The sequence below is a fragment of the Tiliqua scincoides genome, chromosome 9 (assembly GCF_035046505.1).
Source record: "Tiliqua scincoides isolate rTilSci1 chromosome 9, rTilSci1.hap2, whole genome shotgun sequence".
NCBI lineage: Eukaryota > Metazoa > Chordata > Lepidosauria > Squamata > Scincidae > Tiliqua > Tiliqua scincoides.
The window spans coordinates 21,668,332-21,685,648 of record NC_089829.1 but is presented as its reverse complement, the minus strand read 5'-3'; the positions used below and the strand labels follow the sequence as shown (position 1 = coordinate 21,685,648).

Below are 17,317 nucleotides of genomic sequence, written 5' to 3'. Positions count from 1 at the left end.
CACACCCTCCATTGTCCCCAAGGGCATAATTGTACCCTTTTGTGGTCAACCTGGACAGAAGATCCACTCCAGCCCCCAGAGGATGCATGGGGCTTGCTCCAGACCAAGCTCAGGACTGAGCAGCCCACACTTAGTGCCTTCACAGGTTGGCCTCACCCAGGTCATGTTGACAGCCTGGCTGGCGGATTTCCTGTGGCTAACAGAAGGTTTGCGTGAGCCTGACACAGGCTCAGCAGGTGGGGCAGGACTCACCATGGCCAACCTGCTGCCAGACAATTATGCGAGTCACATACTGCTTCTGTGGCAGAGGGCAGCAACGCTCAAGGCCATGGCTCTCGGCCTCCACCCAGTGAACACCATCCTGCTTGGCGGCCTGCCAGCTGCTGGCCCTCCTTGCCTGACACGGAGGGGCTGATAAGGCCCTGTGGATGCCGTCAGCTCTCAGTGTGTGTCTGTGGCAGCCGCAGAGGGGCTCAGGGGACCCTGCCCTGCCTAACCCCCTTTCACTGGCCTAGTTCAACAGAAGTCCTGGCACGTCTCAGTGGGAGGGAGAGGTCAGGCCTGTCTGTAGGACCATGTTGCCCAGCCTGCTGCAGCACCATTCTGGGAGCTGGACTTGGGGCAGGGACTGGAAGCTTCCAACTCAATCGGTTTGCCCCCCACCCCGGCACACCAGTGTGTGTCTCCAGTTCCAGGCTCTCCCATAGTCTCTGAAGAGGCCTGTGATTCCTGACCTCAGTGCAGCCCCCCCAACGGCCCCTCTGCAGTTTGCAACTGATTGGGAGGAGTAAGGAGAGGAACCCTAACCCTCACATCCCTTGACAGCCTCAGACCAGCTCATGAACAGTGCAGTAGAAGCCTGCCACAAGCCAGGATGTGTGTATGTGTGTGCTGAGAACCAGAGGCAGGCCTTTCTGAAGGCTGGCTGTGTGTTGGCCAGTGGGCAGGCAGCTGCTGTGCTCCCCCCTCTGCTCCCTCACTCTCTCCCCATCCCCAGCACCTGGCACACCCCAGCAGAGGGGGCCAAGCACTGGAGCCCTTCCTGCCCATCTATCATGGCTTCAGCAGCCACCCTCGGTACTCTATCTGCCCAGACCAGGCCTGGCTGCTCTCCAGTCTCTCAGCAGGAGGATGTTGTCTGAAGGAGACGGATGCCACTGCAGGAGTCTGCCCTAGGGAAGGGGAAAGTGTCCCAGAAGGGGTGCCTCTGTATGCCCCTGTCTTGCCCCCCCCGGCCCCCAGGCCTGCTCCCACCCCATTAAGAGAGCAATTGCCAAGCTAGGTGGGGGCTAGAAAAGGCCCACAGCCACCGAGGTAAAGAGGGGGGAGAAATGTGAGTGCTGCATGTGGTGACCCTGTGTGTACAACACCCCTGCCTTTCTCAAGCAATTGCAACACATGCACCCATGTGCATTTACCCCATGCACTCCTGCCCGAAGCCAAGTGCAGGAAAGCAAGTGGCAGCCTGTCACTGCTGTGGAGCATGGCCCTTCACCAGGGACACAACACCTCAGCCCCATGCCAGCTGAGCTGCCCTTGCAGCATGCTGCCCCCTGGCAGATGAGTGTCTCTCACATAAGACTCCCCAGGAAGGGGGCAGATGCCTGAGGGGCACAGGTGGGGTGTAGGGGTGTGCATACGCAACATAGACAGTGCAGTGCCCTGATGGGTCCTGCCAGGAGGAGATTCAGTAAGTGTGGGCTCCAAGGCCTGAGGCTGCGTGGGGGGGGGGGAAGAGGGGCAGACATGCTGGCCAAGGGCTCACCTTGGGGACAAGCAGTGCTGCTTGGGGGGGGGGTGCTTCTGCTTTCCTTCTCTAGCTCCTGCCAGAGGCCTTGGGGCTCCCCCTGGCCAGACTTGACCCCTGGGTCATGATGGTGCTGGAATGGAGTCAGCTCTGCCTGCCAGTGCTTTGGATAGCTGGGCAGCCTGGCCACCTTTGGGCCTCAGGACTGATTACCTCCCCTCCTCCTTTCCCCTTCCAGTCCTCAACAGGCCACAGCATCTTCGGTTTCCTCAGGGTGGAGGGTGACTTGGCCAGCTGCCTCTCCCTGCCTTGCCCAGTGCACACCTTCCCCTGATGCCCGCCCGGCCCCTGTGCATTGTCCTCCTTCCTCTTGCCAGTTGCCTGGCAGGGACTCAGCACTAGGGAGGGACTGGCTGTTCTTGCTGCTTATAGCCAGTCCTGGGTTGGAGGTGACTGCAAGAGACTCCTGGAGCAGCAGAGGCAGGAGGGGTGGATGAGCAGACGGTGGCTCTGCACCCAGCAGGCTGGCTGAGAACAAAGCAGCACAAGAAGTAAGGCTTGAGAGCATACAGCTATGCGGGGTAAGAGGGGCCTGAGAGTGGATGGGGGTGGGAATCCATGACCGCTCCCCATGAAAAGGGCAACTCTGCACCCAGCACAGAGGCAGTGGGGGGGGGGGAGGCCAGCAGAGTCAGAGCAGGGGCCCTTGTCATTGTGGGTCTGGAAGCCACCAGGAGCTGCCTGCGTTCCTGGGCAACAGGTCTGGGGGGGCATCTTCCCAGGTCATGGCTTGTCTGGTCCTTGGTGTAGACTGGCAGATGGGAACCCAGCATGGGAGGGGGGGATGCTGCCAGGGGCATCCCTCTTGACTGAGAGCTTCGCTTCTGCTCAGCCCCAGAAAGCCCCTAGAAAGGGGTGCTGTGGCGACTAGAGGGTTGGGCAGGGGCAGGATCAAGGGGCTGTAGCACTGTGAGAGCGAGAGCGAGAGCGGCTGCTTGCTGCTCCTGTTCAGGGACATTGTGGGGTGCGTCCACAGACCACCACACACTCTTTCTCAACCGCCAGGTGACCAGCCTTGGCCTTGGCTGGTTGGGAGGTGGCCCAGGACGGTCCTGAATGTCCTTGCCAGGCTCCACATGGCTCACATGGGTGGGCGCAGTGGGGGGCAGAGGTAGGACTTGAGCTGCATTTGTAGCCTGCTACAGGTGTTCTTTTTTGCAACAGGGTGAGGCTACAACGTCCTGGGATCGTTTGCTCACCACATTTTGGATTTGCAGAAGTCAGGGGGAGGCCACTGTGTGAATTGAAGGGCATTTGGGTGTGTGTGGGGGGACCCACGGCTTGTTGAGCCAATCCCCCTTCTTAGCTTCTGTACGTATACAGTCTGATTTGGCTAATGTTGAAAGGAGTCTGGGAGCGGGCTGGTGGGATCCCCGAAGGCAAATAATGCCCAGCTCTTGTGACTTATACCAGCTAGGCAATAGTCTTTGAAACACAGGGGGAAGTTTACAAAAAGGAACAACAGGCCACGTACAACAGAGAGACAAAAGAGGACTTGTGGTGAAAGGCAAGTCAAATGGAATGAGTCACTCTTCCCTGTACTAAGAAATTCACTTGTGCAGGGTCATCTCCATCACTGGGAGCTCTGCTCTCTAGAAGCACAAATGCACAATTCCTTCCAAACAGCCTTCCCGTGCAAAGTGTTGCAGCTGGGGCCCGGGTTCTAGTCTTACTCACTGACTAGTCCTGAGGCAGGAAAACTGGCCCAGTGCCTGTGATATCCCCTACTCCACTATGGACAGTTCTGATCAAAGCCTGTTTGGAGGAGGGTGATGGCGAGTGGTCTGGAAACCTGGTCCTCTGAGAAGTGGCTGAAAGAGCTGGGAGGAGAGATGAAGGACTGCCTCTGGGAAGAAAAGGAGGGTTTGCTTTTGGGGGTTCCTGAGGGTGGGGCTAGAACCAATGGGTGGAAACTGCAGGGAAGCCAACAGTGGAAGCTCAGTGTGAGGAAAAATCTCCTAACTGTAAGCTCTGTCTGGCCCCAGAGCACTCTGCCTCTGCAGAGGCTGGATGATCACTCATCAGGGCACTGGAAGTTTTGCTGACAATAAGATCACCTCAAAAAGCCCTTCTGCCTGCAACATCCTGGGCTGCATCCTAAGACTAGGCTGAGCCAGGAATTCCACTCAAGAGCTCAGAGGCTGTGGCTTTGGCTAACTTCCTCTCACACATCCCCAGAGCCTGTCACACCCTGCCCTGCCTGCGGTCTTGGGCAGGGACTGGGATCCCTGGGTCCAGCTCTGATATGCACTTCTCTCGCCCCTCCTCAGGGCTCCTGGCAGCCATGGCAAAGAGAAGCACGCTGGAAGTGCTGCTGATCGTGGTGATCCAGGCCGCAGCTCTAGTCTACTTTTTGCAGCTTCACAGCAGAAACATTCAGCAGGAGCCGAAGCCAGCCCAGGCGCACGTCCTCATCCTCTCTTCTTGGCGGTCAGGCTCATCCTTTGTCGGGCAGCTCTTCAGCCAGCACCCGGACGTCTTCTACCTGATGGAGCCAGCCTGGCATGTGTGGGGAACCATGCACCAAAACAGCGCCAAGGTCTTGCACATGGCTGTGCGGGACCTCATCCGGTCAGTCTTCCAGTGCGACATGTCTGTCTTTGATGCCTACATAGTGAAGCCAAGGAACAAGTCAGCCATCTTCCAGTGGGAGACCAGCCGGGCACTGTGTTCGCCCCCCGCATGCACCTCCTTCCACCGAAGTGACATCATCTCTAAGTACAGCTGCAAGACCCTCTGTGGCAGGTACCCCTTTGGCAAGGTGGAGGAGGCCTGCAAGACCTACAGCCATGTGGTCCTGAAGGAAGTCCGGTTCTTCAACCTCAGAGTGCTCTACCCACTCCTTAGGGACCCTTCCCTGAACCTCAAGATCATCCACTTGGTCCGTGACCCCCGGGCTGTCTTCTGTTCTCGCGAGAATGTAGCTGGAGATTTGGCTCGAGATAGCAGGATTGCCGTGGGGCACAGGAGCACCAGCAGAGACGAAGAGCCCTATGCTGTGATGCGGGAGATTTGCAAGAGCCACGTTGCCATCTACCAAGAAGGCAGTCAGGCCCTTCCCAGGGCCCTCCAGGATCGCTACTTGCTGGTGCGTTACGAGGACCTTACCCATTACCCCCTAGCCAAGACTGCCCAGCTCTACCAGTTTGCAGGGCTGGATTTCACTCCCCATCTCCAGGCCTGGGTGCACAACATCACCCATGGAAAGGGCCTTGGCATACAGACCTTTGACACTGGGGCCAGGAACGCCATGCAGGTGGCCCAGGTATGGAGGAAGAACCTGCCATATGCCAAAATCACCAGGCTGCAAGAGGTCTGCAAGGAAGCCATGGAGCTCCTGGGCTACAAGCTGGTTTGGTCTGAGGAAGACCAGAAAAACATGACTGTGGACCTTCTTGATGTTGAGCAGCTCCTCCCCAAGCAGGACAGAAAGGGGGGCACCACAGCCTTAAGTTCAGCCTCAGGCAGTTGAGGCAGCAGCACTAGCAAGCTCCCAGTGGTGGTGGTGAGTGGGTGGGTGTCTTGTGTGCCAGCAAGGGTGGACAGGGAGGCTGCAATTGCCACATGGAAGCCACAGCGGATGAGTGACATGCGCCTCCACACACCTTCTTTGTCCCACAGGGACCTCCAGGCACTGAGCCCTCTCCTGCAGGGCATGTGTTTTGACCAGCATTCTCCCTGTGTACATGGAGCCAAACGTAGCCGCAAAAGCACCCCTTAGCCAGCTGCATTGACTGGTCAGCTTGCCTTGCATCCAGGGTCAACCAAGAACTTCTCCCCAAGGCCTGTGTTTAATTCTTTGAGGAGTGTGGAGGCTGCTTTTCCCTCTATGGCCCCGGAGGGCCCTCCTAATTTAGACCAGCTGCTTTGCACATGGCAGAAAGTCCAGCACAGCTGCCTGCCGAAGGAGGTGGAAACAGTGACATCAATGTAAGGTGACTCTTCAGTGGTGAGGAGGGCTGGTGGGAGCATCACTCTACCAAGGAGCTGCAACTGGAGGAATGGACAGCAGAAGGACCAGCTGCTGCAGGGACCACCACCAACCCCTGCAGCTTGTGTGTTCACTTGGATGTACACTTCGTGTGTTCCTTTGTGCCTGTCAAGCATGAGAAAGGACCTCCCACCCCCGCTGTTGAATGCCCTCTTCTGTCCCTCTCCCCAGCCCACAGTAGCTGCTTGTGCTGGACTTGACTGCACCTGGCAAGCTGTGCAGCATCTTTGCTTGCAGAGCTGGAGTCTCTTTGATGTGGGCCTGCACTGCAGGGCCCCTGGTGGTGCTGATCAGGATGGCTGGAGTGACTATCACTGGCAGCCTCAGTTGTGTGAGATGGCAGAGCTGACAGGCACCTGTCTCTGCAGTCACCAGAGCATGGGGGACACACTCCCCCCCCCAATTCTGCAAAGCCCAGAAAAGGGGACTTTTTGACTCCTATAACATGGAATAAGGCTACCAAAGGGAACACATTTCTGTGCACCCCCCTCACCTAGAAGTCCAAGGGCGTTCATGTCAGACACAGTGAAGAGATCCCTGACACAGACATTATGACTTTTAAGAACTGCACATCTGTTAAATTACTTCAGAAGAAGTTACAAAGAGCACTGCACACGACCAGTGTGGAAGGGCTCAGAAAGTTCTAGGACCCAAAAATGGTGAACACCCCCCCCCCCCGCCAACATGAAGGTAAGAGCACCCTTCAAGGGGATAGGAACACAAGAACATAAGCCCTACTGGATCAGACCAGAGGCCCATATAGTCCAACTTCCTGGATCTCAGTTGCCCACCAGATGCCTCAGGGAGCACACAAGACAAGATACCTGCATCCTGTTGCCACTCCCCTGCACTTGGCATTCTGAGGTAGCCTACTTCTAAAACCAGGAGGTTGCACATACCCAGGTTGAGGTATGTGCAATTTGTGATGGACTTTTCTTCTAGAAATCTGTCCAATCCCCTTTTAAAGGCATTAGGCCAGACACTTATCATATCCCGTGGCAAGGAGTTCCACAGACTAATGACATGCTGGCTAAAGAAATATTTTATTTTGTCTATACTAATTCTCTTGCCACTCAATTTTAGTGGATATTTCCTGGTTCTGTTGTGTGAGAAGGAACATCCTTCTCTCCATCCCTTGCATAATTTTGTACATCTCAATCAAGTCCCAATCTCAATCCTTAATCAAGGGTTGCTTTTCCTGATGCATAGGCAAGGAAAAGCATTTAGAAATAACCAGAGGACAAAATGCAATTAGACCAACATCTCCTCCTTGTGAAACACACTCAGATGAACCAGAAACTAGGGTTGAAGGGACCATTCCCTTGGCTGGGCAACCAGGACTTCAGTGCCTTTATGAACCTGTGGGCTCACAGAGGCATTCACTGTGCCTTCCTATACTCCATGGATTGGAAATGAAGGTTTTCAGCCATGCTGAGAACCAGTTTTCAGCTGGTTCTCAGGAGGTTCCCTTTGCCAGGCAGGTGCTTAGCTCTCTGCCATACTTCCCATCAATAGCTTTTTCACTGGGTTTTTCTCTCATCTATGACACTTCACCTTCCTCACAGATGGCACACTGTTAACATCCTATTTGCTCACACTTGCTGTTGGAATGTTTGTGAATATTCTGTACTACTATGGTCCTGAGCCAATGGCTAGAACAAAGAGGAGTATGTGAGGTTGCTGGTCACTAATTTGGCTCTACACATTTGGCAGTCAGAAGACAAGATAGTCTACATTACTGTCACACAAACTCTTGTCAGAACCTCTCCTTCCTTTCAAAAGAGAAGCTTTTGATGGAGTCCTAAGGAGCTGTTTAAGATCTTGTGAAAACGAATCTACTTTGCAGTCATAAGCACAATGCATCTTCAAATACTGCTATACTGACATTTTATAGTTCCTGCAGGAGATTTAGTATTGCACCAAGTATCTTGACAAACCCCTCCAAGGGAAACTTTGCTGTTGGCACTTATACCAGGAAATGGCATTTGGTGAGGGAGTGGGCAGAGGATAGCCCTGTGTCCACTGCAGTTCACTCATCCATTATGCACATGGCATTTCCCAGGGATTCCTCAGTCCTCAGCAAAAGCCAAGAAGGTAATGCTACCCCAACCTCCTAGAAACTCAAGCTCTGTTTCTACCCACCTAGAAAATGGGGGTGGGGGAGGAGGCCAGTTCTAGGGATGTTGAGCAACTGTCTCTTGGAGGACCTGCTGTAGGTTCACTGAGGTGAGATGCAGCAAGCCACAGAAGACCACATGGGCAGTGCTGGAATATCATATCGTGACAATATCTTGTTTGTTGCCAAACTGTGCTTACTGTAGCAGAACACTGACTTATGACATCCTCAAGTTTCAGACCTTCACAAATTGTTTGCTCCTCTCTGTAACAATTAAAAAAAAATCAAATCTGTGGCAACAGTTTCTATTCTGTTTTAAGCAGATGTGTTGGCCTTTTATCCTCCAAGGAGATTGGGTGGTGGTGGGGGGGGGCAAGGGAGCTGAGTAATCCACCTGGCCAGGATTCTGGGTTTTCCATAACGTGCACTTAATAAACCACACGGAGACCAAAATGCACTATTGCAGAATAGCCATTGCTCAATGGGCCTAGCTAAGCACTTCTGCTCCCAAAGGAACTACCACACCATGTGGGTTAGCAGGGAATCGAGGGGCCTGTCACCTGCAGCCACAAATGGACACATTCATTTTAGCTACCCAAGTATTGGCCAAGGGTGTCCACAGGGACAGTTCTGCAGGAAGATCTCTTGTGGGATTGCAATCGAGGGGTTGAAAACAGGCTTCCATGCTGTTCTGGGTAGGTGGTCTGGGTTCTACAATCCAGGCTTCTCCTTGCAGGGCTCAATTTGAGGGCTTCAGAAACCTTCAAGCTCTGCCCAGTGTTGTGAAAAAGCAAGAGAATGAACACAAAAGGATTTTCCTGTCACAAGTCTTTGGGCAAGATGAGCTGACCTCCTCCACAGAGCTGCAGCAGCCAATCTTTATAGGACAGGGAAAGGCTGCCTCCTTTTCTCCTGCAGAAGAGTCCGAGGCCTTACACTCTGTATTCCCAGATCTGGTGGTGACTCCTGAACACAAGAAAGTTAGCTTCCAGAAGGTGCTCAGAAGACGCAGGGAGGGTGGGACTTTCCTGCAATAGGCACTTTTGCAACTTAACAGCAATTGTGGAGGGTATGCCCAAATTTGTGGCCTCCTCCTGAATTTAAATGAATGGGAAGCATCCCATTCAAAGCTCTGCAGAACTTCCACATCTATTATCAGGGTTGCTGCTCAGGTGGTGAACAAAAATGCAAGGTCACAGTTGGAACACCACTGCCAGGGGCGCAGACAAGCAGACAGTGGAAGGAGAAATGAGATTTTATTGCCTTGTCAGTGTCAACCACTCAAACAGAGGATGATTGAGAGGAACTGCCAGAAAAGAAAAAAGGCCTTGTGTGCAGGGGGGTGGGAGGGAGAGGTGGCAGCTGACGGACTGTGCAGAGAGCACAGGACTTCTTCAGCAAGGCACCCAACCTTGGCTGGGTGCTGCTGGAACTCCAGAGACTAGCCAGACTACAGCACAAAACAATCCCCCCCGGCCTCCCCCAAAGGACCTGCTGCGTATTCAGCAGTTTCATGTTCTTCTTGCCTTGACTGGGGCATCCCTGTATCTCACTCCCAACCCCCACAGCTAGCTGTTCCTAAAGGCCAATCGTTTGTTCACATTCTCTGTCCCATACTTCGCAACCAGCTTGGCCCGGATGGAATCGCCCTCTGTCTGTAAGTCCAGGTCATCCTGCCTGTCCCAAAGTGGGCAGCCATCGGAGCGCTGGCCAGTCCGCAGACAACACTCAGCAGCCACCACCTCCCCACTGTTTTTCAGAAATGCCTGAGTCACAGTGGCTAGGTCTACCCCAATCTCTTCCATGCAGCGTTTCAAGTCCTCAGTGGCCATAGCCACCTCTGCAGCAGAGGGGCCCGAAGGTTGTTCTTCCTCCAGGGACCCTGCAGGACCTTCACCTGCCCTGATTTGGGGGTTTGGAGGCATTGCTTCTTCAGAAGTCTGGAGCTCTGAGCATCTGGGAGGCACACTTTCTGCAGGGCAGGGGCTTTCGTTGTCCCCCTAGGAGGAAACAGATCGAGGACATTTCAGGGCAAATCAGATAGCTGAAGAGGTTATTACTGGATGGTGTCCAGAGCATAGCTGTCTGGCCTCCTCCCCTTGCTAAGCAGTAAAGATGCAACATTCACAGTAAACAGGAGAGGGGTGGCACTCCAGTGCTAAATGCTAAACAGAGAGTAGGAGTTGGAGGCAGGGAAGATAGAAAGGAGAGAAACTCTCTCAAGTAATTCCTAAAGGGTTTCCGTCAGGAAAGACAGAACACATTCAAATAATGCCACTGGCTTTTTCTGCATCCTGACCAGCCTTCCAAATGTTATTGTAGGTTACCAGCAGTTTTAATGGACTGATGCTCACAGGAGTGTAAGTGGGTGATTGGGCAATGCAGGATGGGCAATGCAGGATTGGGCAGAAGCATAAATGCAAAGTGGTGCATTTGGGGACAAAGTTACACAGGTATGAAGTTCTGAAGTCAGAGTGGAACTCTCACTAGAACTGTCAGCTCAGTAGATTTTTAAAAAAGCAATTTGACCATTATTTGGAAAGAAATGGAAATAAAATAGTATCATTATACATATATATGGTGTTGCTCACAAGTGGGGCACTGGGTCCAGCTCAAGCCACCACCACCCACCTACTGCAAGGCTAGGGAACATCTTAAAAAGGGTAGTTCAAATGAGCAGTGGGAAGGAGCATTTCTTTGTGAGCAAAACCACAAGTTGATGGGGCTGTTGAATGGAGGAAAAAGACAGCCAAGCATGGTTGGCTCCTCGGGAGGACTATTTCGCATGCTAAGACATCCTGCTCACTCTGTAAACACAGGGAGGCAGGACTTATGTATTGGCAACCTTCAGTCTCGAACGACTATGGTATCGCGCTCTGAAAGGTGGTTCTGGCACAGCGTCTAGTGTGGCTGAAAAGGCCAATCCGGGAGTGACAATCCCTTCCACACCGGGAGCAAGTGCAGTCTGTCCCTGGTCTGTCTCCCTGGCTATGGGCCTTCCTTCTTTGCCTCTTAGCCTCAGACAGTTGGCCAAGTGTCTCTTCAAACCGGGAAAGGCCATGCTGCACAGCCTGCCTCCAAGCGGGCCGCTCAGAGGCCAGGGTTTCCCACTTGTTGAGGTCCATCCCTAAGGCCTTCAGATCCCTCTTGCAGATGTCCTTGTATCGCAGCTGTGGTCTACCTGTAGGGCGTTTTCCTTGCACGAGTTCTCCATAGAGGAGATCCTTTGGGATCCGGCCATCATCCATTCTCACGACATGACCAAGCCAACGCAGGCGTCTCTGTTTCAGCAGTGAATACATGCTAGGGATTCCAGCACGTTCCAGGACTGTGTTGTTTGGAACTTTGTCCTGCCAGGTGATGCCGAGGATGCGTCGGAGGCAGCGCATGTGGAAAGCGCTCAGTTTCCTCTCCTGTTGTGAGCGAAGAGTCCATGACTTGCTGCAGTACAGAAGCGTACTCAGGACGCAAGCTCTGTAGACCTGGATCTTGGTATGTTCCGTCAGCTTCTTGTTGGACCAGACTCTCTTTGTGAGTCTGGAAAACGTGGTAGCTGCTTTACCGATGCGCTTGTTTAGCTCGGTATCGAGAGAATGAGTGTCGGAGATCGTTGAGCCAAGGTACACAAAGTCATGGACAACCTCCAGTTCATGCTCAGAGATTGTAATGCAGGGAGGTGAGTCCACATCCTGAACCATGACCTGTGTTTTCTTCAGGCTGATTGTCAGTCCAAAATCTTGGCAGGCCTTGCTAAAACGATCCATGAGCTGCTGGAGATCTTTGGCAGAGTGGGTAGTGACAGCTGCATTGTCGGCAAAGAGGAAGTCACGCAGACATTTCAGCTGGACTTTGGATTTTGCTCTCAGTCTGGAGAGGTTGAAGAGCTTTCCGTCTGATCTGGTCCGGAGATAGATGCCTTCTGTTGCAGTTCCAAAGGCCTGCTTCAGCAGGACAGCGAAGAAAATCCCAAACAAGGTTGGTGCAAGAACACAGCCCTGCTTCACTCCGCTTCGGATGTCAAAAGGGTCTGATGTGGAGCCATCGAAGACAACAGTGCCCTTCATGTCCTTGTGGAAAGATCTGATGATGCTGAGGAGCCTGGGTGGACATCCAATCTTGGGGAGAATCTTGAAGAGGCCGTCTCTGCTGACCAGGTCGAAAGCCTTTGTGAGATCTATGAAGGCTATAAAGAGTGGCTGTCGTTGTTCCCTGCATTTCTCCTGCAGTTGTCTAAGGGAGAATACCATATCAGTGGTGGACCTGTTGGCTCGGAATCCACACTGCGATTCTGGATAGACGCTCTCTGCAAGTACCTGGAGCCTCTTTAGTACAACTCGGGCAAACAGCTTTCCTACAACGCTAAGGAGAGAGATGCCGCGGTAGTTGTTGCAGTCACCCCTGTCACCTTTGTTCTTGTACAGTGTGATGATGTTTGCATCCCTCATGTCTTGAGGTACTCCACCTTCTCTCCAGCAGAGACAGAGGATTTCATGCAGCTCAGTGACGATGATCTCTTTGCAGCATTTTAGGACTTCAGCAGGGATGCTGTCTTTTCCAGGTGCCTTGCCAAAGGCAAGGGAGTCCAGGGCCACGTGAAGTTCTTCTAGGGTTGGTTCACTGTCAAGCTCTTCCAGCACAGGCAGGCACTCAATGTTGTTCAGTGCTTCTTCGGTGACTACATTTTCTCTGGAATATAGCTCAGAGTAGTGCTGCACCCAGCGTTCCATCTGCTGCGCCCGATCCTGGATGACCTCGCCTGTGGCAGACTTCAGAGGGGCAATTTTCTTCTGTGTTGGACCTAGGGCCTGCTTGATACCATCATACATCCCCTTGATGTTGCCCGTGTCAGCTGCTATCTGTATCTCGGAACAGAGCTGGAGCCAGTAGTCGTTAGCACATCTCCTGGCAGTCTGTTGGACTTTGCTGCGAGCAGTTCGGAGGACCTGCAAGTTGCGCTCACTGGGACAGGCCTTGTATGCTGCTTGAGCTCTCCTCTTTTCCTCAATGACTGGTGTCAACTCCTCAGAGTGGGCTTCAAACCAGTCTGCCGCCTTGTTGGTCTTCTTGCCGAATATGGACAAGGCGGTGTTGTAAACGGTATTCTTGAAATGTTCCCATCTGTTGGATGTGTTTGCGTCGGCCGGGCCTGGAAGAGATTCCTCAAGCGCTTGTGCAAATTCCTCCACTTTTCTCTGATCCCGGGTCTTGCTGGTATCAATGCGAGGTCTTCCTTCCTTTTTCGTGTGATACAGTCGCTTTGTTTGCAGTTTCACTCTGCTGCACACCAGGGAGTGGTCAGTGTCGCAGGCAGCACCATGATAACTGCATGTGATCTTGATGCTGGGAAGGCTGGAGCGTCTGGTGAGGATCAGGTCGAGCTGGTGCCAGTGCTTTGATCTTGGATGTCTCCAAGAGACTCTATGTTGGGGCTTTGTGTTGAAGAACGTGTTGCTGACACAGAGACCGTGATGACAGCAAAACTCTAGCAGGCGTTGGCCATTTTCGTTCATCCTCCCAGTGCCAAACTGACCTAAGCAAGTGGGCCATGAACTGTTATCAGCACCAACTCTAGCATTGAAATCGCCGAGGATGAACAATGGCTCTTTTACAGGGATTTTCTTGACAGTGGTGGCCAGGTCATCATAGAATTTGTCTTTGGCTTCTGCTGGAGACGACAGAGTCGGTGCATAAGCACTGATGAGAGTGATAGGTCCTGCTGATGACTGGAGCTGCAGGGACAAAATTCTTTCACTTCCCACAGTAGGTGGGATGATGGATTTCAGCAGGGTATTTCTGACCGCAAAGCCAACGCCATGTTCCCTGGTTTCGTTTGGTGGTTTTCCCTGCCAGAAAAATGAGAAATTTCTCTCCTTGACAGATCCGGAATCTGGCAGCCTAGTCTCTTGAAGGGCGACGATGTCCATCTGCAGTCTGCTCAGCTCCATGTCGATGACAGCTGTTTAGCGTGCGTCGTCTATTTCTTGCAGGTCATCAGAGAAGCCAGGTGTCATTGTCCTAACGTTCCAGGTGCCCAGCTTTAGGGCAGTAGTTTTCTGTTTTCTGTTGCATGGTGCAGAGTTGTCGATCCGCTTGTCGGTTTTCACCCTAAACCCCACGCACCCCATGAGGTTAACGGACCGTGGTGAGGCAACACCTTACTGGCTGGGGACTGCCCAGCTTAAGGCGGGCGGTAGCTGCCCAATGAGATGCAATGATCTCTCCCACCGTCGGAAGCAGCCCCTGGCGTCATGCTCTACGGCAATCGAGCAAAGACTTATAACCGGTAAACTGCTGCTTCCCGTGTTGTGCCGACGCCGTATGGCGAAGTTGGAGTGTCCTCTCCAGTGCGCGAAGCCTGGGTAAAGAAGGTATGGAGGATAGGCTGTTACCCATGCAGCAAATCCCCCCTCTCCACGTCGCTGGAATGGTCCAATGGAAAGGCAGAAGCCAATACGGTTGGTTCCAGCGGCATCGCAGGAGTTGCCAGAACGTGACTGTGTTCAGCCATGAACTGCCTAAGGGACTCCGGCTCCTGATTTTGCCTCGAGGTTGACTCCTGAAGCCTTTTCCAGAACTGGATGTAGCCACAAGGCAGTGGAGGTTTGAGGTCAGAGTTTCCTTCTCTTAGATGAGCTGCCTTCCTAGGCTGACGAGTCCCATCTACCCGGTGGCTGTTTAGTCGCCTCTTACGACAAGTACAGCCAAACTGAGGGCCTATTCTTAGCCCCCAGGGTATGTATTCAGTCGTCATGAGCCAGAACAGAATCCATGAGCCAGAACAGAGGCAGGACTAACATGGTGGATTCAAATGACACCTAGTACAGTGGTATGCTATCTGGCTGCACCATAATCCTTCTCACTGTTCACCTAGACTGCAATCACGTTCACACTTTCCTAGGTGTGAGCCCCAATGAACACAAAGGGACTTGCTTCTGAGCAGACATCCATAGGATTGCACTGCTAGACACAATTCCCCTTCACCAAAGGTCTATCTTATGATTTGAATTAGACGTTGCCTCCTTGCTATTTGTGTCTCTGTTCCTTGTTCAGAACAGCAGTAGCAATGTGCTGCTCCTTAATCAGTCAGTCCCTGTTGCTCTTTAATGACTAGCTTCCTCTTGTTGTTGCTTCAAGAAAAGACCTTGTTGTTCTTGTTGTTGCTTCAAGTGACATAAAGGAAGCTTCTAATTAAAGGCACAGGGGTACTTTGCCAGTTCATGCTTGAGAGGATGCACTCGCAAATGTTTTTAAGTTAAAGAAAAAAAGGTCACAATCTTGTATTTAAAAAAGATAGGAAGCCTGCAAAGGAAATACGGGAATGCAATAGATTAGCAATTACGTTGTTTGGATTCTCCATAAAAAAAGTGAGGCCCAAACCCTAACCAAATTTCTAGCACTGACACAGCATGTGCTGCATCCTGAAGTTGGGTGGTCATCATGGAAACCTCCTCAAGGTAAGGAAAAGTTTGTTCTCTTATCTTGGAGCTGCATTGTCCTTACCTCAGTGCTGGAAAGTTGGTTAGTGGAAAATTGTGTGCTGAGTGAATGAAAAGTAGCAATACACAAACAGCCATCTTACACAGAAGCACCTGTACCTCATTGTCTTCAAATTCCTTATTTGCCATCTGGAAAATGCTACGGGCCTTTGGTCCTCCTTCTGTGTGCTCTTGGTCCTCTTGCAGGGATGCATCCATCACTTTGCAGGGATGCTTTCTTACTTTGCAATACTGTTAAGACAAACATACCCTGTTGTGTGTGTGCGCCACTGTGACAGATTCCAGGCTATGCTTCCCACCCTCACACAGACACTACACATTAAACAGCAGGAGTGTCAAACAGCCCTTGAGAGATGGTTGGAAAAAAACAACCATTGGCTGTAGAATTGGGAACCTCAGCCTAAGCTTTCCTTGGCTGATGGCCTCAGGTCCCCAAAGGAGAGCATGATCTGGGTGTTCCTCGCCACTAAACCCATGACATGCCACCAGTGTGGCTAAAGTGACCACCATTTAACAACATAAGAGTCCCACTGGAGGTTCCTCTAGTTCAGATTTCTGAATCTCACAGTGGCCCCCAAGGAGCACACAAGACAAGAGATCTGCATCCTGTCACCACTCCCTTGCACCTGGCCTTCTGAGATGGCCTACTTCTAAAACCAGGAAGGCTACAATCCTAACCACACTTTACTGAGAGTTAGCCCCACTGAACAAAATAGGACTTACTTCTGAGTAGACCTGATTAGGATTGTGCCTGAAGTTGCACATAGTCATCATGACTTGCAACCTGTGTAAAGATCATAAGAGCCCTGCTGAATCAGGCCCAAGGAGGCCCATCTGTTCCAGCTTCCTGTATCTCACAGTAGCCCTCTAGATGCTTCATAGAATACACAAGAGACCTGCATCCTGATGCCCTCCCTTGCACCTGGCCTTTGGAGGTTGCCCACTTCTAAAACCAGAAGGTTGCACATATCCATCATGGCTCATAACCTGTGATGGACTTTTCCTCCAGAAATCTGTCCAGCCTCTTTTTAAAGGCATCCAGGTCAGACACCATCACCACATCCTGTGGCAAGGAGTTCCACTATCCAATCACATGCTGGGTCAGGTCTCTCTCCACACTCCATTTGAATGGCTGTCCCCTAATCCTGGCATTGTGTGATATGGAAAAGAACACCCTCTATCTGTCACCACATCCTGTGGCAAGGAGTTCCACAGAGACATCTGAGTGGCTGACCCCTGGTTGTGGTGCTGTGTGAGAGGGAAAAGAACACCCCCCTTTCACTCTATCTGCCACCATATCCTGTGGCAAGGAGTTGCACAGATGCTCAGTTTTAGTGGATGTCCCCTGGATCTGATCTTGTGTGAGAGGGAAAAGAACATCCCTCTATCCACTCTAACTATCACCATATCCTGTGGCAAGGAGTTCCACAGACTCCACCTGAGGTCTGGTGCTGTGTGAGAGGAAAAAGAGCCTCCCTACCCACCCCCAGCACCTCGAGGAACACAGCCAAAGCCCGCTCCGCGCGAGGCAGAGGCAGCAGGGGGGCTGCTCAGCGGCCAGGGGAAGCCCCCCCCGCACAGCTTCAGCCGCGGAGCCAGGAGGCATGGCCTGGAGGGAGAGACCAGCAGGGGCTGCAGGGGAAGGCGAGCCGGGGTCGACACCCTCCTCTTTCCCGGGCGGGCCGCTGAGCCTTACCCGACCCCCAGAGCACCGGGCGGGAGGTCCACCTATACGGGCGCGGGAAGGACCCCTTCGTTGCCGCGACACCGCCCTCTGAGGCACTCTGCACACGCTCAGGGGCACGAAACGCCACACAGCGCCTCCCCTCCCGGACAGCACCTTAGAAGACGCCTCGCGCACGCGCAGTAGCCGCGCCTCCTCGGGGTGGGCCATTCAGCTAGAAGGT

At 52.7% G+C, this 17,317-nt stretch overlaps 2 protein-coding genes across 2 annotated transcripts; one reads left to right on the top strand and one right to left on the bottom strand.

Annotated features, from left to right (window-relative positions):
* The first annotated feature begins 4,091 nt into the window (after positions 1 to 4,091).
* LOC136660629 (carbohydrate sulfotransferase 4-like) lies at positions 4,092 to 5,279 on the top strand. The gene has a single exon (XM_066637937.1). It carries the CDS (start codon positions 4,092 to 4,094, stop codon positions 5,277 to 5,279), a length of 1,188 nt encoding a protein of 395 aa, XP_066494034.1.
* A 3,879-nt stretch (positions 5,280 to 9,158) lies between these two features.
* Positions 9,159 to 17,308, bottom strand: TERF2IP (TERF2 interacting protein). Its single transcript, XM_066637005.1, has 3 exons — positions 17,107 to 17,308; positions 15,510 to 15,641; positions 9,159 to 9,914 (listed from the first exon to the last, which is right to left on the bottom strand). Exons 1-3 carry the CDS (start codon positions 17,302 to 17,304, stop codon positions 9,483 to 9,485), a joined length of 762 nt encoding a protein of 253 aa, XP_066493102.1. The 5' UTR covers positions 17,305 to 17,308; the 3' UTR covers positions 9,159 to 9,482.
* Between the last annotated feature and the right edge of the window lie 9 nt (positions 17,309 to 17,317).

What these genes read in the sequence shown, in the direction of transcription:
- TERF2IP (XM_066637005.1), bottom strand. Translation starts at nt 17,304, where the DNA reads ATGGCCCACCCCGAGGAGGCGCGGCTACTGCGCGTGCGCGAGGCGTCT. An exon ending in CCCGGTGCTCTGGGGGTCGG is followed by an intron (nt 15,642 to 17,106) that starts GTAAGGCTCAGC and finishes TTGTCTTAACAG; the next exon opens with TATTGCAAAGTAAGAAAGCA. An exon ending in AGGAATTTGAAGACAATGAG is followed by an intron (nt 9,915 to 15,509) that starts GTACAGGTGCTT and finishes GTTTCCTCCTAG; the next exon opens with GGGGACAACGAAAGCCCCTG.
- LOC136660629 (XM_066637937.1), top strand. Translation starts at nt 4,092, where the DNA reads ATGGCAAAGAGAAGCACGCTGGAAGTGCTGCTGATCGTGGTGATCCAG.